This window comes from Oncorhynchus keta, chromosome 5 (genome assembly GCF_023373465.1).
Source record: "Oncorhynchus keta strain PuntledgeMale-10-30-2019 chromosome 5, Oket_V2, whole genome shotgun sequence".
Lineage (NCBI taxonomy): Eukaryota > Metazoa > Chordata > Actinopteri > Salmoniformes > Salmonidae > Oncorhynchus > Oncorhynchus keta.
Genome location: NC_068425.1, coordinates 7005547 through 7030913, shown reverse-complemented (window position 1 = coordinate 7030913; position 25367 = coordinate 7005547). Strand labels below are relative to the sequence as shown.

Sequence of the window (25367 nt, the reverse complement as noted above, 5' to 3'; positions counted from 1 at the left end):
AGGCTCAATGGGTGATTTACCGCCACTAAGATAGAGCAGACACAATTTCACCAGACTTCACCATTCTGTGATCAGGCCATTAAAGCAGGGATGGCTTTTTATGAATCTGTGTGCCATCGTTAACAGACAGAGATAGATATATGGGAGGGAAAAGCCAAAGCCTCTGTTAGAGGGCAGCAGGTAGCCTAGTGGTTCAGACGGTTGGGCCAGTAACTGAAAGGTTGCTGGTTTGAATCCCAGAGCCGAATAGGTGAACAATCTGTTGCTGTGCCCTTGAGCAAGGTACTTAACACTAAGGCTCCTGCAAGTCACTCTGGTTGAGAGTGTCTGCTGAATCACTGAAACCAATGGAGTGGCATCCTCTGTGCCAGGGTAGTAGTAGATGACATGAGAATTCTCTAGTCTAGTGAACACCCCTAAGGGCTGGCTGTTATATGAATGAACAAGCTCAACATATTAGTTTAACATGCATGTCAGTCATATTTATTGGCTTGTCAAATAACAAGTGAGTATAATTCTGTTTCGTTGGCTTGTGAATCCAGACACTGCAGCATGACACACAGTCATAACACACACAGTATGTGTCACTGTAAATTAGAGGACATTTTAAATGCAAACCCATTTCTTGCCATCTTCGATGCTCTGATGTATCATGTGTCCTCCCATAACTCCTAGCCTCCTTTTTGTTTTTACCTTCCTCACATTGTTTCTACTCTTCTCTCTAATCACAGGACAAAATATGTTTCTGTTGTTGGGGGGACGGGAGGAACGACACTTGTTAAAATGACAGCAGCGTCCTCCCGGGACTCTCCAAATGACAAGATGACCCCAGCGCCTCGTCTCCACGCTCCTCATCATTAAAAACAACATGCACGCACACACGCAAATAGTCTCACACAGAGACGCTTCTCCTCCAATGTCCTTCTGCATGGCAACGGGTGATTAGGCGCTGATTGATGTGCTGTTTTTATTTAACCTTGGTGGTAGTAGAGACAGCATGGCTGAACTCAAGGTCTCCTTGGTGCTGTTGTGCTGGCACATCTTCACACTCCCCCTGTCAGTCTGCTTCTTAAAATCACCACCTGCACACACACACACACACACACACACACACACACACACACACACACACACACACCAGTTCAGAGGTTATTTTCAGGAGGCAGTAAACACAGGGGTGGAAATTAAAGAGGAAGCTACCAATGAAATTAATAATTATTTTATTTTCAATAAATATTTGTCAATGTATTAGTGTAATTTTGATTTACTTCCTGAATTGACAACTGAATTAACCTCAACCGTAATGTTCACAGCAAATGTCTGACTTGACCATGGGGACATCTGGTGGAGAAAAGTTGAAATGACTAATTTACTCCATGAGAGAGCATTTTCAAAGCCATCTATGTCATGACTAATCAGTGGTGGAACAATTACACAATTATAATATTTGAGTAAAAGTATAAATACATTAATAGAAAGTTACTCAAGTAAAAGTGAAAGTCGTCCCGTAAAATAGCACTTGAGTAAAAGTAAAAAATAATAGGGTTTTAAATATAATTAAGTATCAAAAGAGGAGGAGGAGGAGACCACAAACCACTGAAGTGAACAACTGAGTTTTTGCTTTGCATTAGGAATAGTGCTTAAATATCTTATTTAGTTGTGCTTAGTACCCATAGCCCCATGACTGTTATACTGAAAATACAATCCGGTTTCTCATGACATACAGTACCTTTTGAACGGATAGCTCATGATTTAAGTTGCACCTTATTTTTCACTTTCCTATAATGTTGTTGATGTACCCAGCTACCTTGTTCATGTATATTATTTTCTAGAGCAGCTTAAGGGTGAGTATGTGTGTGAGTGTGGTTTTCCACCCGCTCTCTTAGCTTCCTCATCTGCCCGTCTATTACCAATGCTGACGCTGTCCATGCCTTTAGTATGTGCTTCGCATTTCCAAATTGCTACTTTTTTTGGTAATAAAACTGCCTCTAGTAAATTCAAGATTAGCTGCGCATGGGTAATGGGTTTACCCGCTGTGGTAACCATACCCCTGTTTCTCCACTGAGCTGCAAATACATGGACTGTGTTAAAAGCATAAGCGCTATCAGTTTGTATCGTAATGCATTTACCCTTCCCCAACTCACAAGCTCTGGTAAGGGCAACAATTTCAGCTTGTTGAGCAGAGTAATTCTTTGGTAAAGCTTCAGCTTCCAACACCTCAGTGAGAGTCACTACCGCAGAACCAGTGGCATTTGAGCCATCTGTTTTTTTTTTCCTGGAAGACCTATCAAAAAACATAGTTATTTCAGCATCTGGCAAAGGCAAATCAGTCAGATCTGGTCTAGGGAGAACTACTTTCTCCGTCTCCGCTACACAGTCACGGGGACACCCATCGGTGGCTATGGGGATTAGAGTGGAGGGGTTCAAGGTAGTACATCGCAACAATTGTTAGATTTGACATATTTAACTAAATTATCATACAAGACAAATGTCTAGCCGGTGACATGTACGCCATCTTGTGTTCTAATAATAAGATTGAAACAGCATGTGGTTCCATCAATGTCAAATCATGGTAAAGTACTACAGAGGCGGAGTCCTCCACAGCCCGTGCTGCAGCCACCACTGACTGTAAACACAGGGGCATTGCTTGCGCCACCTCATCGAGACGGGAGGAATAATAGGCCACCGGCTTATTCTTCCCTCCGTGTTTCTGAGTCAACACTGATGTCATGAACCCCTCCCTGCAATCCACAGTCTGTGTGAATTCACGGTCATACCTAGGAAACGCCAGAGCAGTGTCAGATATCAATAGCTGTTTAATAGTCACAAACTGTTTCTCCACCTTGCTTGTCCATACAATTTTGTCTTTTGCTGTCATAGCCTTACCATAGATCAAATCACTAAGTAACTCTGTATGCATTTCAAAGTGTGGGACCCACGCCCTACAATAGTTAATCATGCCCAAGAAACTCATCATCTGCTTTTTGTTAAGTGGTTTGGGTGCTTCTAGAATGGCTTTCTTTCTTGTCGAATTGAGTGTTCTTCCTTCCTGTGTTGTAGTGTCCTAAATATAGGTGTAACTTGTTAACTTTGTGACCTTGTTCTGCTAGAAAGAGGAACAGAGCAAGAGTATCAGCTTTACAGGCTTCCTGTGAGCAATTTGACAGCAGAATATCATCAACATACAGTGGGGCAAAAAAAGTATTTTGTCAGCCACCAATTGTGCAAGTTCTCCCACTTAAAAAGATGAGGGAGGCCTGTATTCCGAGCAAGGGTGGCATTCCAGAGGGACATCAGAGACTGTAACGTTCTTTGCTTTACGGAAACATGGCTTACTGGGAAGACGCTATCCAGGGCGGTGCAGCCAACGGGTTTCTCCACGCATCGCGCGGACAGAAACAAACATCTCTCTGGTAAGAAGAGTGGCGGGGCGTATGCCTCATGACTAACGGGACATGGTGTGATGAAGGAAACATACAGGAACTCAAATCCTTCTGTTCACCTGATTTAGAATTCCTCACAATCAAATGTAGACCGCATTATCTTCCAAGAGAATTCTCTTCGATTATAATCACAGCCGTATATATCCCCCAAGCAGACACATCGATGGCTCTGAACTAACTTTATTTAACTCTTTGCAAACTGGAAAACATTTATCCGGAGGCTGCATTCATTGTAGCTGGGGATTTTAACAAAGCCAATCTGAAAACAAGACTCCCTAAATTTTATCAGCATATCGATTGCGCAACCAGGGGTGGTAAAACCTTGGATCATTGTTACTCTAACTTCCGCGACGCATATAAGGCCCTGCCCCGCCCCCTTTCGGAAAAGCTGACCACGACTCCATTTTGCTGATCCCTGCCTACAGGCAGAAATTAAAACAAGAGGCTCCCACGCTGAGGTCTGTCCAACGCTGGTCAGACCAAGCTGACTCTACACTCCAAGACTGCTTCCATCACGTGGACTGGGACATGTTTCGTATTGCGTCAGATGGGAATATTGAGGAATACGCTGATTCGGTGTGCGAGTTCATTAGAACGTGCGTCGAAGATGTCGTTCCCATAGCAACGATAAAAACATTCCCTAACCAGAAACCGTGGATTGATGGCAGCATTCGCGTGAAACTGAAAGCGCGAACCACTGCTTTTAATCAGAGCAAGGTGTCTGGCAACATGACTGAATACAAACAGTGCAGCTATTCCCTCCGCAAGGCTATTAAACAAGCTAAGCGTCAGTACAGAGACAAAGTGGAATCTCAATTCAACGGCTCAGACACAAGAGGCATGTGGCAGGGTCTACAGTCAATCACGGACTACAAGAAGAAACCCAGCCCAGTCACGGACCAGGATGTCTTACTCCCAGGCAGACTAAATAACTTTTTGCCCGCTTTGAGGACAATACAGTGCCACTGACACGGCCTGCAACGGAAACATGCGGTCTCTCCTTCACTGCAGCCGAGGTGAGTAAGACATTTAAACGTGTTAACCTCGCAAGGCTGCAGGCCCAGACGGCATCCCCAGCCGCGCCCTCAGAGCATGCGCAGACCAGCTGGCCGGTGTGTTTACGGACATATTCAATCAATCCCTATACCAGTCTGCTGTTCCCACATGCTTCAAGAGGGCCACCATTGTTCCTGTTCCCAAGAAAGCTAAGGTAACTGAGCTAAACGACTACCGCCCGTAGCACTCACTTCCGTCATCATGAAGTGCTTTGAGAGACTAGTCAAGGACCATATCACCTCCACCCTACCTGACACCCTAGACCCACTCCAATTTGCTTACCGCCCAAATAGGTCCACAGACGATGCAATCTCAACCACACTGCACACTGCCCTAACCCACCTGGACAAAAGGAATACCTATGTGAGAATGCTGTTCATCGACTACAGTTCGGCATTCAACACCATAGTACCCTCCAAGCTCGTCATCAAGCTCGAGACCCTGGGTCTCGACCCCGCCCTGTGCAACTGGGTACTGGACTTCCTGACGGGCCGCCCCCAGGTGGTGAGGGTAGGCAACAACATCTCCTCCCCGCTGATCCTCAACACGGGGGCCCCACAAGGGTGCGTTCTGAGCCCTCTCCTGTACTCCCTGTTCACCCACGACTGCGTGGCCACGCACGCCTCCAACTCAATCATCAAGTTTGCGGACGACACAACAGTGGTAGGCTTGATTACCAACAACGACGAGACGGCCTACAGGGAGGAGGTGAGGGCCCTCGGAGTGTGGTGTCAGGAAAATAACCTCACACTCAACGTCAACAAAACTAAGGAGATGATTGTGGACTTCAGGAAACAGCAGAGGGAACACCCCCTATCCACATCGATGGAACAGTAGTGGAGAGGGTAGCTAGTTTTAAGTTCCTCGGCATACACATCACAGACAAACTGAATTGGTCCACTCACACTGACAGCGTCGTGAAGAAGGCGCAGCAGCGCCTATTCAACCTCAGGAGGCTGAAGAAATTCGGCTTGTCACCAAAAGCACTCACAAACTTCTACAGATGCACAATCGAGAGCATCCTGGCGGGCTGTATCACCGCCTGGTACGGCAACTGCTCCGCCCTCAACCGTAAGGCTCTCCAGAGGGTAGTGAGGACTGCACAACGCATCACCGGGGGCAAACTACCTGCCCTCCAGGACACCTACACCACCCGTTGTTACAGGAAGGCCATAAAGATCATCAAGGACATCAACCACCCGAACCACTGCCTGTTCACCCCGCTATCATCCAGAAGGCGAGGTCAGTACAGGTGCATCAAAGCTGGGACCGAGAGACTGAAAAACAGCTTCTATCTCAAGGCCATCAGACTGTTAAACAGCCACCACTAACAGTGAGTGGCTGCTGCCAACACACTGTCATTGACACTGACCCAACTCCAGCCATTTTAATAATGGGAATTGATGGGAATTATGTAAATATATCACTAGCCACTTTAAACAATGCTACCTTATATAATGTTACTTACCCTACATTATTCATCTCATATGCATATGTATATACTGTACTGCATCCTTATGTAACACATGTATCACTAGCCACTTTAACTATGCCACTTTGTTTACTTTGTCTACACACTCATCTCATATGTATATACTGTACTCGATACCATCTACTGTATGCTGCTCTGTACCATCACTCATTCATATATCCTTATGTACATATTCCTTATCCCCTTACACTGTGTATAAGACAGTAGTTTTGGAATTGTTAGTTAGATTACTTGTTGGTTATCACTGCATTGTCGGAACTAGAAGCACAAGCATTTCGCTACACTCGCATTTAACATCTGCTAACCATGTGTATGTGACAAATAAAATTTGATTTGATTTGATTTGATTTGATTTAATTTTCATCATAGGTACACTTCAACTATGACAGACAAAATGAGGGGGGAAAAAATCCAGAAAATTGCCTGCCTTGTGAGTAGGGGGGGAAGGTGAGAGGGTGAGGTCAAAAGAGGAAAGGAGTGGAAAGAAGGAGGCAGAGAGGAATGAGTCAAAGGTAGACGTGGGGAGGTTAAAGTCGCCCAGAACTGTGAGAGGTGAGCCGTCCTCAGGAAAGGAGCTTATCAAGACATCAAGCTCATTGATGAACTCTCCGAGGGGACCTGGAGGGCGATAAATGATAAGGATGTTAAGCTTGAAAGGGCTGGTAACTGTGACAGCATGGAATTCAAAGGAGGCGATAGACAGATGGGTAAGGGGAGAAAGAGAGAATGACCACTTGGGAGAGATGAGGATCCCGGTGCCACCACCCCGCTGACCAGAAGCTCTCGGGGTGTGCGAGAACACGTGGGCGGACGAAGAGAGAGCAGTAGGAGTAGCAGTGTTATCTGTGGTGATCCATGTTTCCGTCAGTGCCAAGAAGTCGAGGGACTGGAGGGAGGCATAGGCTGAGATGAACTCTGCCTTGTTGGCCGCAGATCGGCAGTTCCAGAGGCTACCGGAGACCTGGAACTCCACGTGGGTCGTGCGCGCTGGGACCACCAGATTAGGGTGGCCGCGGCCACGCGGTGTGGAGCGTTTGTATGGTCTGTGCAGAGAGGAGATAACAGGGATAGACAGACACATAGTTGACAGGCTACAGAAGAGGCTACGCTAATGCAAGGAGATTGAATGACAAGTGGACTACACGTCTCGAATGTTTAGAAAGTTAAGCTTACGTAGCAAGAATCTTATTGACTAAAATGATTAAAATGATACAGTACTGCTGAAGTAGGCTAGCTGGCAGTGGCTGCGTTGTTGACTTTGTAGGCTAGCTGGCAGTGGCTGCGTTGTTGACACTACACTAATCAAGTCGTTCCGTTGAGTGTAATAGTTTCTACAGTGCTGCTATTCGGGGCTAGCTGGCTAGCTAGCAGTGTTGATTACGTTACGTTGCGCTAAAATAACGACAATAGCTGGCTAGCTAACCTAGAAAATCGCTCTAGACTACACAATTATCTTTGATACACAGACGGCTATGTAGCTAGCTATGTAGCTAGCTACGATCAAACAAATCAAACCGTTGTGCTGTAATGAAATGAAATGAAAATGTGATACTACCTGTGGAGCGAAGCGGAATGCGACCGGGTTGTTGAGTGCGGAAGTTCTATTCAGTAGACGTTGGCTAGCTGTTGGCTAGCTAGCAGTGTCTCCTACGTTAAGGACGACAAATAGCTGGCTAGCTAACCTCGGTAAATTAAGATAATCACTCTAAGACTACACGCTCTAAACTACACAATTATCTTGGATACGAAGACAGCAAAGACAACTATGTAGCTAGCTAACACTACACTAATCAAGTCGTTCAGTTGAGTGTAATAGTTTCTACAGTGCTGCTATTCGGTAGACGGTGGGCGTTTGCTAGCTGGCTAGCTGCTGGGCAGTTAGCAGTGTAGACTACGTTAGGACGACGAAATACGAAGTTGCAATAGAAGTGCTGACTGTTTCACTTTGTTGTCCTCTTTCTTTTCCTTTTTCTTCTGTCCTTCTTTTGTCCTTATTTTGTCTTCCTTTCTTCTGTTAACTAGATATGTTTTGTTGTTATTCTTTGTAAGCTAGCTAGCTTCTTCCAGGAGAGTCCCTAGCAACTGCTTAGCAACAAGTAAACAATTCTGCTAGCAATTCAGCTAGCTAAGATAACTGTACAATTTTATGAAAAATAGTTAATTTTTCAAAAGCCTGTCTTTTTTGGTTTGTTCCTTGTTTTGTCTTCTATTGAGTCTTGCAGTTTTCTCTTGATTTTTTCGATGTACTTCACTCTAAAAAAAACATTTTTAAACAGCTTTCAAAAGAAGCTCAAACATAGAACATGTAAGAATGACATATTCATTGAATTCTACTGTGCTGATATACTGTGCGTTATAAGGAAATAATACCCTAATGTACTTTTTTGAGGATCTTAGAAGAACCCTTGATGAACCCCTAATTTTTGTGCAAATGTTGATCTGGCACTGAAAAATTACCCCAAAAGTTTATTCCATGAACCCCATAGGAGTTGGGGTTCATCGAGGAACCACTTTAGTTCTTGGGGGTTCTTGCAGGAATCTAACTGCCCAGCTGAAATATTTCAATATGAATTTGAGATAATTATATTAATTAGGGTGCGGGTGTTCAAAAATGGACCCCACAGGGTTCTTTGGGGAAACATTAATGGGGGTTATTTGAAGAACTTATAGGGGTTCCTCCATAGTTCCAATTAGAAGAACCCCTAAAGGATCCTCCAGGAACCTTTTCTTTTTAGAGTGTACAAACCCCTGTTGTTGAAAACCAAATGTTAGGCTAGAAGCAAGGGGAAATAATTTTAACTAGTCAGTTAAGAACAAATTCTAATTTACAATGACGGCCTAGGAACAGTGGGTTAACTGCCTTGTTCAGGGGCACAACGGCAGACTTTTACCTTGTTAGCTCGGGGATTTGATCTAGCAACCTAGATGTAGTCAAAAACACTTCCGGGTTGGAGCGAGCGGTCGCATTCGCACTTTGCTCTGCAGGTTGTATAACTTTTTCATTACATTTCATTATAGTACAACGGTTTGATTTGTCTAATCTTAGCAATTCTTCTTAGCTAGCTACATAGCCGTCCTTGTATCAGAGATAATTGCATAATTATCGTATTTCGTCGCCCTAACGTAGCCTTCACTGCTATTCGCCCAGGAGCTAGCAAACGCTAGCTAACGCCCACAGATTAGCATCACTGTAGTGCTATTCACTCAACTGAACGACTTGATTAGTTTAGTGTTAGCTAGCTACACAGCTGTCTTTGTTTCAAGATAATTGTGTAGTTTAGAGTGTGTAGTCTTGGAGTGATTATCTTAATTCACTGAGGTTCGCTAGCCAGCTATTTGTCGTCCTTAACGTAGGAGACTCTGCTAGCTAGCCAACAGCTAACAGCTAGCCAACGTCACCACACACACGTTACTGAATCGAATTCAACAACCCGGTCAGGTAGTATCACATTTTCATTTCATTACAGTACAACGGTTTGATTTGTTTGATCGTAGCTAGCTACATAGCTAGTTACATAGCCGTCTTTGTTTCAAAGATAATTGTGTAGTCTAGAGCGATTTCCTAGGTTAGCTAGCCAGCTATTGTCGTTCTTTAACGCAACGTAACGTAAACAACACTGCTAGCTAGCCAGCTAGCCCGAATAGTAGCACTGTAGAAACTATTACACTCAACGGAACGACTTGATTAGTGTAGTGTCAACAACGCAGCTACTGCCAGCTAGCCTACTTCAGCAGTACTGTATCATTTTAATCACTTTAGTCAATAAGATTCTTGCTATGTAAGCTTAACTTTCTGAACATTCGAGACGTGTAGTCCACTTGTCATTCCAATCTCCTTGCATTAGCGTAGCCTTTTCTGTAGCCTGTCAACTATGTGTCTGTCTATCCCTGTTCTCTCCTCTCTGCACAGATCATACAAACGCTCCACACCGCGTGGCCGCGACCACCCTAATCTGGTGGTCCCAGCGCGTACGACCCACATGGAGTTCCAGGTCTCCGGTAGCCTCTGGAACTGCCGATCTGCGGCCAACAAGGCAGAGTTCATCTCAGCCTATGCCTCCCTCCAGTCCCTCGACTTCTTGGCACTGACGGAAACATGGATCACCACAGATAACACTGCTACTCCTACTGCTCTCTCCTCGTCCGCCCACGTGTTCTCGCACACCCCGAGAGCTTCTGGTCAGCGGGGTGGTGGCACCGGGATCCTCATCTCTCCCAAGTGGTCTTTCTCTCTTTCTCCCTTACCCATCTGTCTATCGCCTCCTTTGAATTCCATGCTGTCACAGTTACCAGCCCTTTCAAGCTTAACATCCTTATCATTTATCGCCCTCCAGGTTCCCTTGGAGAGTTCATCAATGAGCTTGATGCCTTGATAAGCTCCTTTCCTGAGGACGGCTCACCTCTCACAGTTCTGGGCGACTTTAACCTCCCCACGTCTACCTTTGACTCATTCCTCTCTGCCTCCTTCTTTCCACTCCTCTCCTCTTTTGACCTCACCCTCTCACCTTCCCCCCCTACTCACAAGGCAGGCAATACGCTTGACCTCATCTTTACTAGATGCTGCTCTTCTACTAACCTCATTGCAACTCCCCTCCAAGTCTCCGACCACTACCTTGTATCCTTTTCCCTCTCGCTCTCATCCAACACTTCCCACACTGCCCCTACTCGGATGGTATCGCGCCCTTCCCAACCTTCGCTCTCTCTCCCCCGCTACTCTCTCCTCTTCCATCCTATCATCTCTTCCCTCTGCTCAAACTTTCTCCAACCTATCTCCTGATTCTGCCTCCTCAACCCTCCTCTCCTCCCTTTCTGCATCCTTTGACTCTCTATGTCCCCTATCCTCCAGGCCGGCTCGGTCCTCCCCTCCCGCTCCGTGGCTCGACGACTCATTGAGAGCTCACAGAACAGGGCTCCGGGCAGCCGAGCGGAAATGGAGGAAAACTCGCCTCCCTGCGGACCTGGCATCCTTTCACTCCCTCCTCTCTACATTTTCCTCCTCTGTCTCTGCTGCTAAAGCCACTTTCTACCATTCTAAATTCCAAGCATCTGCCTCTAACCCTAGGAAGCTCTTTGCCACCTTCTCCTCCCTCCTGAATCCTCCCCCCTCCTCCCTCTCTGCAGATGACTTCGTCAACCATTTTGAAAAGAAGGTCGACGACATCCGATCCTCGTTTGCTAAGTCAAACGACACCGCTGGTTCTGCTCACACTGCCCTACCCTATGCTCTGACCTCTTTCTCCCCTCTCTCTCCAGATGAAATCTCGCGTCTTGTGACGGCCGGCCGCCCAACAACCTGCCCGCTTGACCCTATCCCCTCCTCTCTTCTCCAGACCATTTCCGGAGACCTTCTCCCTTACCTCACCTCGCTCATCAACTCATCCCTGACCGCTGGCTACGTCCCTCCCGTCTTCAAGAGAGCGAGAGTTGCACCCCTTCTGAAAAAACCTACACTCGATCCCTCCGATGTCAACAACTACAGACCAGTATCCCTTCTCTCTTTTCTCTCCAAAACTCTTGAGCGTGCCGTCCTTGGCCAGCTCTACCGCTATCTCTCTCAGAATGACCTTCTTGATCCAAATCAGTCAGGTTTCAAGACTAGTCATTCAACTGAGACTGCTCTTCTCTGTATCACGGAGGCGCTCCGCACTGCTAAAGCTAACTCTCTCTCCTCTGCTCTCATCCTTCTAGACCTATCGGCTGCCTTCGATACTGTGAACCATCAGATCCTCCTCTCCACCCTCTCCGAGTTGGGCATCTCCGGCGCGGCCCACGCTTGGATTGCGTCCTACCTGACAGGTCGCTCCTACCAGGTGGCGTGGCGAGAATCTGTCTCCTCACCACGCGCTCTCACCACTGGTGTCCCCCAGGGCTCTGTTCTAGGCCCTCTCTTATTCTCGCTATACACCAAGTCACTTGGCTCTGTCATCACCTCACATGGTCTCTCCTATCATTGCTATGCAGACGACACACAATTAATCTTCTCCTTTCCCCTTCTGATGACCAGGTGGCGAATCGCATCTCTGCATGTCTGGCAGACATATCAGTGTGGATGACGGATCACCACCTCAAGCTGAACCTCAGCAAGACGGAGCTCCTCTTCCTCCCGGGGAAGGATTGCCCGTTCCATGATCTCGCCATCACGGTTGACAACTCCATTGTGTCCTCCTCCCAGAGCGCTAAGAACCTTGGGGCGATCCTGGACAACACCCTGTCGTTCTCAATTAACATCAAGGCGGTGTCCCGTTCCTGTAGGTTCATGCTCTACAACATCCGCAGAGTACGACCCTGCCTCACACAGGAAGCGGCGCAGGTCCTAATCCAGGCACTTGTCATCTCCCGTCTTGATTACTGCAACTCGCTGTTGGCTGGGCTCCCTGCCTGTGCCATTAAACCCCTACAACTCATCCAGAACGCCGCAGCCCGTCTGGTGTTCAACCTTCCCAAGTTCTCTCACGTCACCCCGCTCCTCCGCTCTCTCCACTGGCTTCCAGTTGAAGCTCGCATCCGCTACAAGACCATGGTGCTTGCCTACGGAGCTGTGAGGGGAACGGCACCTCAGTACCTCCAGGCTCTGATCAGGCCCTACACCCAAACAAGGGCACTGCGTTCATCCACCTCTGGCCTGCTCGCCTCCCTACCACTGAGGAAGTACAGTTCCCGCTCAGCCCAGTCAAAACTGTTCGCTGCTCTGGCCCCCAATGGTGGAACAAACTCCCTCACGACGCCAGGACAGCGGAGTCAATCACCACCTTCCGGAGACACCTGAAACCCCACCTCTTCAAGGAATACCTAGGATAGGGTAAGTAATCCTTCTCACCCCCCTAAAAGATTTAGATGCACTATTGTAAGTGGCTGTTCCACTGGATGTCATAAGGTGTATGCACCAATTTGTAAGTCGCTCTGGATAAGAGCGTCTGCTAAATGACTTAAATGTAAATGTATGTAAATGTCAACAATAAGGGAGTGATTGCCTCCTAGAAGACCACAAAACATGTACATTTCTAGACATATTTTAAAAGCGAGTCAGGTAAAGAGCTTTTTTTTTGTTTTCAAGGGGCAATGTTGTATATTGGGACAGGCTTGAATAAGCTAAGTAGCCAATAGGCAGAGGGGAGCATCATTTGTCTGATTCTCTGTAATAATGGTATGGCAATAATGCATTTTATTTTGTAAATTGGTTACTTGCATCAAACAACACAAAAACATGTGCACTTGTCTGAAGGTCAAGTGGATAAACAGGTTAATGTCAAGCCCTGCATTTTTCCCCGAAAAGTCTTATGGAATGTAGGCATGGCCATTGAACACAACACATTGGCTGCTACTGTAGGCTGAATGATAGAGGAGCTATTTCCATGTTAAAATGCATTTTCACCATTGTTTTTGATGGTAGGCCACTCTGGTAGTTCTACATTATGATCAAATAGCCACATTAGACTTCTCGGCCACTCCTCAAGAGTTCACAGTAAAAGAGGACAGGAAGTTGCACATAATTTAAACAACGTTTAAAGTTTGCGCTCAGCAGACCTGAAATTATCTCAGTTACAAAATGCAGAGGGAACATTGCTTAGAACGCGTCTCAACCAATCAGAATGCTTTTACCTTTATTTAACTAGGCAAGCCAGTTAAGAACACATTCTTATTTACAATGACGGACTACCAAAAGGCAAAAGGTCTCCTGTGAAGATGGGGGCTTGGATTAAAAATACAAATACAACAATTTTAAAATATAGGACAAAACACACATCACGACAAGAGAGACATCACAACACTACATTAAGAGAGACCTAAAGACAACAACATTGCATGGCTGCAACACACCATGACAACAACATGGTCACAAAACAACATTCTAACAGCACAAAACAGGGTACAAACATTATTAGGCACAGACAACAGCACAAAGGGCAAGAAGGTAGAGACAACAATACATCACGCAAAGCAGCCACAACTGTCAGTAAGAGTGTCCATGATTGAGTCTTTGAATGAAGAGATTGAGATAAAACTATCCACAGTTTGAGTGTTTGTTGCAGCTCGTTCCAGTCGCTAGCTGCCTCGAACTGAAAAGAGGAGCGACCCAGGGATATGTGCGCTTTGGGGACCTTTAACAGAATGTGATTGGCAGAAGAGGTGTTGTATGTGGAGGATGAGGGCTGCAGTAGATATCTCAGATAGGGTGGAGTGAGGCCTAAGAGGGTTTTATAAATAAGCCTCAACCAGTGGGTCTTGCGACGGGTTTACAGAGATGACTTTACCTACCGATCTATAAATTACATCTCCGTAATCTAGCATGAGTAGGATGGTCATCTGAATCAGGGTTTGTTTGGCAGCTGGGGTGATAGAGGAGTGATTACAATAGGGGAAACCAAGGCTAGATTTAACTTTAGCCTGCAACTTTGATATGTGCTGAGAGAAGGACAGTGTACCATCTAGCCATACTCCCAAGTACTTGTATGAGGTGACTACCTCAAGCTCCAACCCCTCAGAGGCAGTAATCACACCTGTGGGGAGAGGGGCATTATTCTTACCAAACCACATGGCCTTTGTTTTGGAGGTGTTCGGAACAAGGTTAAGGTAATGAGGTAGGTAGAAGGTAGCGTTCTCCTGGCATGCGCCAAACCCAGATTCGTTAGTCGGACTGCCTATGACGGTGCCACATTGAAAGTCCTCTGGTCTCTTCAGTAAATCCATTCTACACTGAATGTTTGTTTATGGAGATTGTATGGTGGCGTGTGCTCGATTTTATGGGCCTGTCAGCAACGGGTGTGGCTGAAATTGACGAATCCACTCATTTAAAGGGGTGTCCACCTACATTTGCATATACAGTGTATTTTTCCCCAATGTCGTATGCGTGTTTGAAGAAAGAAAATATACTTCAAAAATAGTATTAAGCAGTTTGTTGTGCTATGAGGTGTAATTGATCAGGATGAACATGTATCAAAACCTCAAACAAGTTGACGTTCAATAAAACAATCCATTCGCACCACCAACAAGATCATGTGCACCACTGACAGAGGCTTTACAGCTCAGTGGAATGAACACGTGCTCAACAATGCCTGCTAAGGTCGGTTCAAATGAAAAATGGCCAAATTCATAAAACAATGCTAAACATTAGGACACGATCACTTACTAATCAGAACTACTTATACTTGTTACAAATGTGTAATGAAGGTTAATCATTTAAGTAGAACGGACCCTAAATGTTTATGTTCAATACAACAAATATTTAATGTTCAAGTAACTTGAATTGTTAATGTTCAGAATATACTACAGTTTACTGTCAAAACGTAAAGAGTATTTAGACCTTAAAAAGACAGCCATATGGGTGGTGAAAACACCCGCCCGTGGTGCCCTCGGCTATGGCCCATGACAGGGAGGAACGTCCATCTCAAATCGATCAGTAATCTGCGCCGCTCTGACACGTTGTCAACAAGGTCAACATGGTGCATCGTCCAGAAACATGCCATATCTCTTCTCTATAAAATATATATTCAAATGTTCAAACTAGTTTTACTTGGGATGGCAGATACAGCGTTTATCAGCAATCCTGTGTTTTCACAGAAGCCGTTGACTTTGAACAGGTCACCTAGCTAATGCCCGGGAGGCGGGTGTGAAATGTCATAGGTTTAGTTTCATGGTATCACATGTTGAAATGTTGCATCCCTATGTAACATTTATTAAGCTACACAGATTGAGTTAACCTTTCATCCTCATTGAAACGTTTGTTTTTTGCACTGTCTCTATTCACACTCAAAGAAACCCTCAACCCATCATCTGCTCATTCACACATAATATGCACATAAATGCATACTGAGTCTACACATACGCACACCCACTCACATTCAAGCTAATGCTACTCTGTCTAATATACCGTTGACTCGGCACCTTACCCCTATACATACAGTGCCTTCGGGAAAGTTCAGACCCCTTGACTTTTTCCACATTTTGTTATGTTAGTCTTATTCTAAAATGTATTAAATAAAATAAAAATCCACATCAATCTACACACAATATCCCATAATACCAAAGCCAAAATAAGTTTAGATTTTTTTTCAAATGTATTAATAGTAAAATAAATAAATACATTTACATTATACCTTATTTACTAAGTATTCAGACCCTTTGCCATGAGACTCGTAATTGAGCTCAGGGACGTCCTGTTTCCGTTGATCATCCTTGAGATGTTTCTACAACTTAATTGGAGTCCACATGTGGTACATTTAATTGATTGAAAGATATTTGGAAAGGCACACACCTGTCTATATTAGGTCCCACAGTTCACAGTGCATGTCAGAGCAAAAACCAAGCCATGAGGTCTAAGGAATTGTCCGTAGAGCTCTAAGACAGAATTGTGTTGAGGCACAGATCTGGGGAAGGGAAGCAAAACATTTCCGCAGCCAAGACGCACACAAATCCTCCTGATTCCTGCTTACAAGCAAATACTAAAGCAGTAAGTACTGGTGACTCACTCAATATGGAAGTGGTCAGATGACGTCGATGCTACGCCTACAGGACTGTTTTTCTAGCACAGACTGGAATGTGTTCCGGGATTCATCCAATAGCATTGAGGAGTATTCCACCTCAGTCACCACTTCATTAAGTTCATCAATGACGTCGTCCCCACAGTGACCGTACAAACATATCCCAACCAGAAGCCATGGATTACAGGCAATATCCACACCGAGCTGGGGCTAGAGCTGCCATTTTCAAGGAGCGGGACACTAATCAGGATGCTTATAAGAAATCCCGCTATGCCCTCAGACGAACTATCAAACAGGCAAATGCTACTACAACGGCTCTGATGCTCGTCGTAGCAGGATGTGTACTCAAAGCGTGCGCGGAAAAACTGGCAAGTGTCTTCACTCTTCACTGACATGTTTTACCTTTCCCTGACCGAGTCTGTAATACCTACATTTTTCAAACAGACCGACAACTATGCCCAAGAAAGCGAAGGTAACCTGCCTAAATGATTATCACCCCGGCCCCCGTCAATGGGGCCAAGCTTCCTGCCACCCAGGACCTATATACTAGGCGGTTTCAGAGGAAGGCCAAAAAATTTGTCAAAGACTCCAGTCTCCCAAGTCATAGACAGTTCTCTCTGCTACCGCACGGCAAGTGGTCCTGGAGCGCCAATTCTAGGTTCAAAAGGCTCCTTAACAGCTTCTACCCCCAAGCCATAAGACTGCTGAACAGTTAATCAAACGCCCACCTGGCCTATTACATTAACCCCCCGTAATCTGCTGCTACTCGCTATTTATTATCTATGCATAGTCACTTTACCCCTACCTACATGTACAAATTACCTCGACTAACCTGTACCCCCGCACACTGACCCGGGACCGGTATCCCCTGTATATACCGTAGCCTCGTTATTGATATGCAATTTTCTTTTGTAACTTTTTGATGAGATTTTTTTACTTTAGTTTATTTAGCAAATATTTTCATAACTCTATTTCTTGAACTGCATTGTTGGTTAATGGCTTGTAAGTAAGCAATTCAAGGTAAGGTTCACACCTGTCGGTGCATGTGAGAAATACAATTTGATTTGATTTGTGTGTCTAAAGGGCATACTACGCCATGGAAACAAGAGCATGGGGAGCCCTGCCTAACACATCACAAACAGGTTCTTAGTTAGTGGCAGCATATTGAATTCCCGTTCCTCCACAATAGTCAATGCAAACTGAATGACTTGAGGCTTTCTTTTCAGCCTGGTCATAAAGGAAAACAAAGTTTACACAATGATTTAACCAACAGGTTTTGTTGCATGGTTGAGGGAAGCACTAACTAAACAGTCATCGAACTTATCAGGATTTAATCAAACTATTCAGTACATTAACTAGGTATATTGGGATCTTCTATTCCACATACCCCTCTCTGATGGGCATTGAATAAAGACAATGGCTCTCTGAAGCCACATGCAATTAATATCAGGACAGCATTTTTGCTAAAAGCCAAAAAAAATGTAACCCTTTAAAAATGTCTGCACATTATATGCAATATGGTTTAATTGAAAAGCTCCTGTATACTTTAAATATCTTGCCTACTTTTATATACTACTAGATATCAGGGGTACTCAACTCTTACCTTACGAGGTCCGGAGCATGCTGGTTTTCTGTTCTACCCTATAATTAATTACACACACCTGGTGTCACAGGTCTAAATTAGTCCCTGATTAGAGGGGAAGAATGAAAATAATGCAGTGGAACTGCCTTCGAGGTCCAGATTTGAGTTTGAGGGTACTATGGTATTCACGGTATGTTAATAGTTGCACAGACATGCAGCATGAATGTGGCTTTGGCAACACCACATCCAAGGTAATATAAGGATAGTGTAAAGCCTAATTTACACCTTACTCAATACAATAAGGAACACAAGTGTGTGCTTCTCAGTATTTTGTAACTCCACAAAAATGCGTAGAATTGCCATCTTGTGAAGCTAATTGTGTCCTTGTCATGTGCTGGCATAAGCGTATGAGTTATATTTAAAATAAAAGTAACAACGGATGTCGAAGAAAGGCTGCGCCGGCAAAACATTTTGTTAGTGTTAAAAATACATGTTTTCATGACAGACCTGAACTGATTCTCTTCTGCCTCTCCAAAGGTATGTCTACTTCAACTTCTTCCCTGAAAGACTCAACAGGTAAGATCAAGTTCTGTTAATCTATTACAGCCTAATGTCGCTACAGTGTGAAATGAAAGTCACAGTATTGTCTGATTCTTACTAACAGGGTGTGGTTTGAGGCTTGAATTTAAGGGGAACATTTTATATTATGGTTTCATTGTTTACAACAGAGGTATACTAATTGATGAGGACCAGAAGAGCACCAGGTAAGTTGAGAGAAACTGAGAAATTCCCCCAACATATTGTGGTACTTGGTCATTTTAATGGTAGGCTGGTACATTAAAAATGTAAGGATTTTTGTAGTTTTGTTCGGTCACAAGATAATCCATAAAATTGAGGTAAACCGTGCTATACTCCAGCAGTTTTGTTGTGATCACAAGAAAATCCAAACAATTCAGGCTGATATGGCTGCCAGGGCGTTCAGAGTTTCATAACATTCGGGGCTCAGTCCTGAAGGGCTCATGGGTTTGTGCGCTGAAGGAGGAAAGAAAGGGACTTTTCTAAAATAATTTCCTGCAATGACTTGGAGACATGAAAATGATTTTTTTAGATCACACAAATGACCAAAATGACAAGCTACTATGACAATTTATATATTGAGATCAATAAAACAAACAACCCATAACTGAAATGCAACCAATAGCATAGGCCAATGAAAATAGTGGATACACAGATTTTAGGTCTATAATATGAGGACATTATAACCCACCAACCTTCCAGTGTCACTTACCAATTCAAACAGATTTTTACCGTCATGATATTTTGAAATATTGCCCAAATACCTTCTAGCTGCTGCCTGCTGTTCATTGACAGCCAGATCACAGCAATCCACTGTTTTTATATTTGCTGCACTGGCTGCATTGACTGCTACTTAGAAATACTATAACGGTAAATGAATAGATTACATTCACTGATAAAAAGCTGTCTCCAAAATAATCACATAGTTTTCACAGATCCACCGTGGACCAAAAACATCTCTGTGCGAAAAGTTGTCATATGGTCTGTTTTGTCAACAAACTCAGACAAAAGTAAAAAAAATACTTTAAAGTACTACCTAACTCGTTTTTTGGGGTGTCTGTACTTTACTATTTTACTTTTACTTAAGAAAATAATGTACTTGTTACTCCATACATTTTCCTTGACACACACAAGTATTTGTTTAATGTTTTATGCTTAACAGGACAGGAAAATGGTCAAATTCATGCATTTATCAAGAGAACATCCCCGGTCATCCCCACTGCCTTTGATCTGGAGAACTCACTAAACACCTGCTCATCAAACATTTCAACAATTATCAACATTCCCATGATAATTTCAATATCATGGGCATTAAAATGGAGTTCGTCCCCCATTTGCTGCTATAACATCCTCCACTCTTCTGGGAAGGTTTTCCACTAGATGCTGCAACAAAGCTGTGGGGACTTGCTTCCATTCAGCCACAAGAGCATTAGGGAGGTCGGGCACTCATGTCGGGCGATTGGGCCTGGCTCACAGTCGGCTTTCCAATTAATCCCAAGCCCATTTCATGAAGCTCCAGATGAACAGGTCTTGTGCTGACGTTGCTTCGAGGCAGTTTGGAACTCAATGGTGAGTGCAGACGCGCTTCAGCACTTGACAGTCCCGTTCTGTGAGCTTGTGTGCCCTACCACTTCGCAGCTGAGCCGTTGTTGCTCCTAGACTTTTCCACTTCACAATAACAGCACTTTCAGTTGACCGGGGCAGCTCTAGCAGGGCAGAACTTTTACCAACTGACTTGTTGGAAAGGTGGCATCCTATGACGGTGCCACGTTGCAAGTGACTGAGCTCTTTAGTAAGGCCATTCTACTGCCAATGTTCGGCTATGGAGATTGCATGGCTTTGTACTGGATTTTATGCACCTGCCAGCAACGGGTGTGGCTGAAATAGCAAAATACACTAATTGGAAGGGGTTTCCAAATACTTTTGAATGCATAGTGTACTGCAGCAGGTAACTTACATCAAACCACATCCACTGCGCGCACGCCTGTGGACATATGGGATCAGAGCATGACTCAGTTGTGTATGTGCCTAACAGAAAACAGCACCAGTAAGTGTCCCACACGAGTGATGATGGCTGATCTCCAACGCTTGGAAGAGCCCTTTTGGACCTACTTCCCAATCTGTTTGACAGTACTCCTGGATTTGACAGCAGGGATGAGGTTACAAACTGTCGACCACGCCCCATGTCTTTGAGAAGCTCCGACGCGCCATGCCTCAAGCACACTCGTCTCATTAGTGGTGGTGAGATAAGAGACATTATGGCCAGACTAGTTTGCAATTGAGTGTCATAGCCCCACATTAAAAGTATGTGATGGCGAGTTGAGTAGACAATCGGAAATAATGCTAGAATGTTTTTCAATTGACTGCCATAGCCCCCAAACAATGGCAGTTAATTACATAATTCTTTTCACGTGGTGTCATGGACCTAGAAGGTTTTGGGACCCCCGACACTAATTGCAACTATCCCACTACTATTTATAATACTTTCCCTACTACACTAACTTCAAATTGTCAACACTAGCCTCAAACAATTTAAACGTATTAACTCCTTCCACTAATATACAAATACTTCTGGGCAACTGAAGCAAGTCACACAATTATTTTTCATGTAAAAGTACCCTTTCTAGTTTTTGTTTTTATCTTCATTGTGTTTTTCTTCCTACTATGTTTTTTCCTACAGCCTGAGTCGACTCGTGTTCAGGAGCAGAGTACGGAACATGGTCTCTCCTGAAAAGTATGAATCTGCATTTTACCCTACCATCTTTCACCATAGCAGTATGGTGTCATGCTATCACATCCATCCTACAAACATCTTCCAAAAAGCACTTACAATCAATCAGAATAGTGGTAATTCTATGTCGTAGCATTGTACATCAGTGTCATGTTTTATTCACTGCATGAATTGGTGATGGGATGCTGTATGTGTTGAGTTTATAGCACGATGGTTGGGGAAGTAGTTCTATCAATGTATATTTTCTGTAGTAGTACAACTATGACATGTCGGTCTATCTAATACTACCAATATCAGCCCATCTCTTCATGACAATTAAGTAATTATTGACATTTTGTTCTCCCAGGCTATTGTACAAGCAGCCCAGTGTCTTGGTGGGGTAAGTAGCATTTTATTCTTATGTTAAAGACATATAAGCTGAAAAACTATACTGTAAGTGTCTGTCTGACACATCAGTGTGGGGAGGTGTAGCCTAAAACACCACACCGTGTTTCAAGGTCCTTTAAATGCCAGTACTATAGTGAAGTATTGAGATCATAACATGGCTCTGGTCAGTACAACACAGTCAGGCAGGACTCTGTTCTGTTCCTCTAGACGTACTGATGTGGTGTCAGTGACCCCATGGTTGGCACCCATCGTCTGGGAAGGCACCTTTGACCCTGTGCTTGTCGACAATATCTACAAGCCCATGAACCTCACAATAGCAACCACAGTGTTTGCCATTGGAAAGTGAGTACAGCTTTTGCCAAATATTCAAAAGGTGAATTGAACTATCAATACTTTTGCAACACTGCAACTATAAGGACATAAGTCCCTGATGTAATAAAATATCATGATGCCTTGGAACAAGTGAATAATTGTACTACTTCTTGTACTGTATTATCTGCTAGACTGTATACGGGTCAGAAAGTGGTATAATGTATTATGAGAATGAGGCAGTTAAGGGGACACCAAGTCAGTTACACAACTGAATGCATTCAAGTGTGTCTCCCGCATTTAACCCAACCCCTCTGAATCGGAGATGCTGCCTTAATGACATCATCGGCGCACAGGGAGAAGTTGTTGTTGGGCGTTAATTGACATGCTCAAGGGCAGAACCATAGATGTTTCCACCTTGGCATGTCTCAGCGACTCGAACCAGTGACCTTTCGGTTACTGGCCCAAAGCTCTTAACCAGTAGGCTACCTACCGCCCTATCAGTTACAGATGGTTGCTGGTATCATAATCTCAGGTGTGACCTACTGCCGTTGTGTCCTTGAGCAAGGCACTTACTAATCCTTTTGTTATGTATGCCTTTAAATACTGACAGATATGTCAGATTTCTCCAAGATTTTCTGGACACAGCAGAGAAGCACTTTATGGTCGGCTTCAGCATGCGCTACTACGTTTTCACGGATCATCCCCACGATGTTCCTTCAGTGAACCTGACTCAGGGGAGACATTTGAGTGTGATCCAGGTCCCGGGTTCAAACCGCTGGCAGGAGATATCAGCCCGGAGGATGGAGATCATCCAGACCACCATCGAACGTCAGATCAGAAGGGAGGCCGACTACATCTTCTGTCTGGACGTAGACAGCAAGTTCCACGCTCGCTGGGGGTCAGAGTCTCTTGGAAGGCTGGTTGCTGTGATACACCCAGGTTACTACGAGCAGACGCGTGACCGCTTCCCGTACGAACGGCGTCCAGCCTCGACGGCCTACATCCCCATGGATGAGGGAGACTACTACTATGGCGGGGCTATGATCGGAGGGTTCGTGGAGGATGTGTACACACTAACAAAGGTGTGTCGGACCCGGTTTGAGGAGGATGCGGGGAATTCCATCGAGGCTGCCTGGCAGGAGGAGAGCCACCTCAACAGGTACCTGCTCTACAACAAGCCCAGCAAGGTGTTGTCTCCAGAGTACCTGTGGCAGGACTTCAAGGCCAAAACCAAAGAGGTAAAAGTCATTCGCTTCTCAGGGGTCATTAAAAACTATGCTGATGTTCGTCCCAATGTATGAAATAGGTAGTGGCTATTAGACCGGCAGAGTCGTAGCGGTCAAATTAATTGAGTTTAGGTTAAGGAACAAGGGTTAAGTTTAACTTTAGGTATAGTTTGACTGAGGTTAGGAGAAGGCATAATAACAATTTTGGGGGTGCTTATAAATTTGTCACCTGTGGGTGTTTCTTGTACAAATGTGTAATGGAAATGTGTTTCTTGCATATCACAACTCCTGAGAGTGGGGTCACGGGCCAGGGTCACCATTGTTCGTTTTAACTTATTTCATTCTGTATTCTATCTATTTTACATGTTGATTACTGTGAGGGAACAAAGAAATATGTAAAAAAATGTAACAAAAGTCACAATAATAGTAATAACAATAATAGTATTATATGTTATTTTCTTGAAATAAATGTTTTACCACATTCCATTTATGTTTGTGTTGTGTCTCTACTTCTTATTTAACCAAGGTCCAAAGTGATGTTTTGATTTAGAGCTTTATACTTTAGTGGGATTCACACAAATGATAAATACTGCTTCTATCTGGTGGACGGTTGGGGTACATGAAATACCGGGAAATGAAATGTATTCCATAGCCTAACTAAAAACAGCTTTAGTGAACTAATCATCTGGCAACCACAGCACGGTATCAGCAGAAGGGGAAGGCCAGAGAACACATACTTGGACTAGCTAAGGAGCAACACTGGACTGGAGGAGGAGGATGTATCTGCAATGTAGTACTGGCACCTCTGGGGGACTCGTTTCTCCACCCAATACGTTCCAAATTCATATGGTGAGGACAGTGTATGTATACATATTTTTTTTAATTTAAGGAGATGAGATTAGCTGAATTAATCACACATGAATAAAAAGTTATTGGAATGATTCATAATAGACATTGTGACATGAGTCACACTTATCCGAACAGGTTCCTTTTTAAAAGTCCAAATGGAGGATGCACTTCATTGTGTAAAAACATCTGCCAACGTCAGGGCAATTGGCTAAATCCTTCATGTCAATGAGTCCACAGAGATGTGGATGGGGGACGAGGTTCCAGAAAAGCCTGACCAATCACATTGTATTGGGTTAAGTGTGCTGCCCGGAAAGCAAACAGAACTGAAACCAGGTGTGTATCTGCCCTATTTGACCAAAAGCATACAATTTTGTACTATTTAACCAGGTGAATGAAGAGAGATTACCTAGCCAACAGATGAGTTCATCATTACATATTACTTATACATGCAACAGGCATGTAATAATAATGTTGAGTGAGCTGGCCTAGCAACTAAGGATTTCACTGCACCTTCTATACATGCTGTTCACTGTGTGACAAATACAATTTGTTTTGATTTTTATCTCTCAATGTTTTCAACTTGTATTTTAAAGCACTTTAACGCACGTAGTTGAATGGCTTTCAAGTGATTAATACAGCAATTTAGGAATTATAAGCATCCATATCTTCTCTTGTCTAGCTCTAACTACTGTAGCGTATGTCCACATACATGAATTTTAAGCTTCCATCCACTCTAACTGTTGTCCTCACAACAGCACCTAAGGGGAAAGATTGCCCCCTGCTGGCCTGTCGACATCACTTCAAGCAGAACAGAACATTTCTTTGATCATGGGGTTGTCTCAATCAGATTACACTCTTACTGAAATGTGACTGGCTAAAATCTTAGAGAATAGCGAGTATTGTAGATTATAATGCAGCGTTAGACAGTTTTTATTTTTGGGCCTAAAGCCAATAAAGTAAGGTTTAGTTTCTTGTCATGATGTGCAACATTGGCAGCTAAACGCTGACTTGCATTGTTCAGTTCATTTAAATAAATAAAGAATTACATAAACAAATTAATATTGTGAAAGCGTGATATATTCATAAAAATTCATACTATTTTAAAAGTCATATGAGGATTCACGAAAATTGAGCTAACCATGTTTAAAGGTGACGTTATGTTCTACGTATATATGACGAAATGCAGTCATACGTAAAAAACAGTTGATTTCGAAAGTGAAAGCGATTTGGGATTT

At 44.0% G+C, this 25367-nt stretch overlaps 1 protein-coding gene across 8 annotated transcripts; it reads left to right on the top strand.

The window, feature by feature from the left end:
• Positions 1 to 18154: 18154 nt before the first annotated feature.
• Positions 18155 to 23767, top strand: LOC118384403 (globoside alpha-1,3-N-acetylgalactosaminyltransferase 1-like). Of its 8 annotated transcripts, none has more exons than XM_035770901.2 (8): positions 18163 to 18241; positions 18589 to 18627; positions 18780 to 18815; positions 20663 to 20868; positions 21308 to 21361; positions 21705 to 21737; positions 21953 to 22087; positions 22668 to 23767. In XM_035770901.2, exons 5-8 carry the CDS (start codon positions 21345 to 21347, stop codon positions 23356 to 23358), a joined length of 876 nt encoding a protein of 291 aa, XP_035626794.1. In that variant the 5' UTR covers positions 18163 to 18241; positions 18589 to 18627; positions 18780 to 18815; positions 20663 to 20868; positions 21308 to 21344; the 3' UTR covers positions 23359 to 23767. The 8 variants fall into 8 exon arrangements, with proteins under 8 accessions (XP_035626795.1, XP_035626794.1, XP_035626789.1 ...); XM_035770900.2 differs by having other exon boundaries at positions 18180 to 18302; XM_035770902.2 differs by lacking the exon at positions 18780 to 18815 and having other exon boundaries at positions 18155 to 18241.
• Positions 23768 to 25367: the final 1600 nt, after the last annotated feature.

Excerpts from the sequence above, each read along its gene's own strand:
- LOC118384403 (XM_035770896.2), top strand. The coding sequence starts at position 18,174 with ATGAAAATAATGCAGTGGAACTGCCTTCGAGGTCCAGATTTGAGTTTG. Across the intron at positions 18,242-18,588 it reads AGGGTACTATGGTATTCACG|GTATGTCTACTTCAACTTCT; the intron begins GTATGTTAATAG and ends GCCTCTCCAAAG. Across the intron at positions 21,738-21,952 it reads CAGCCCAGTGTCTTGGTGGG|ACGTACTGATGTGGTGTCAG; the intron begins GTAAGTAGCATT and ends CTGTTCCTCTAG.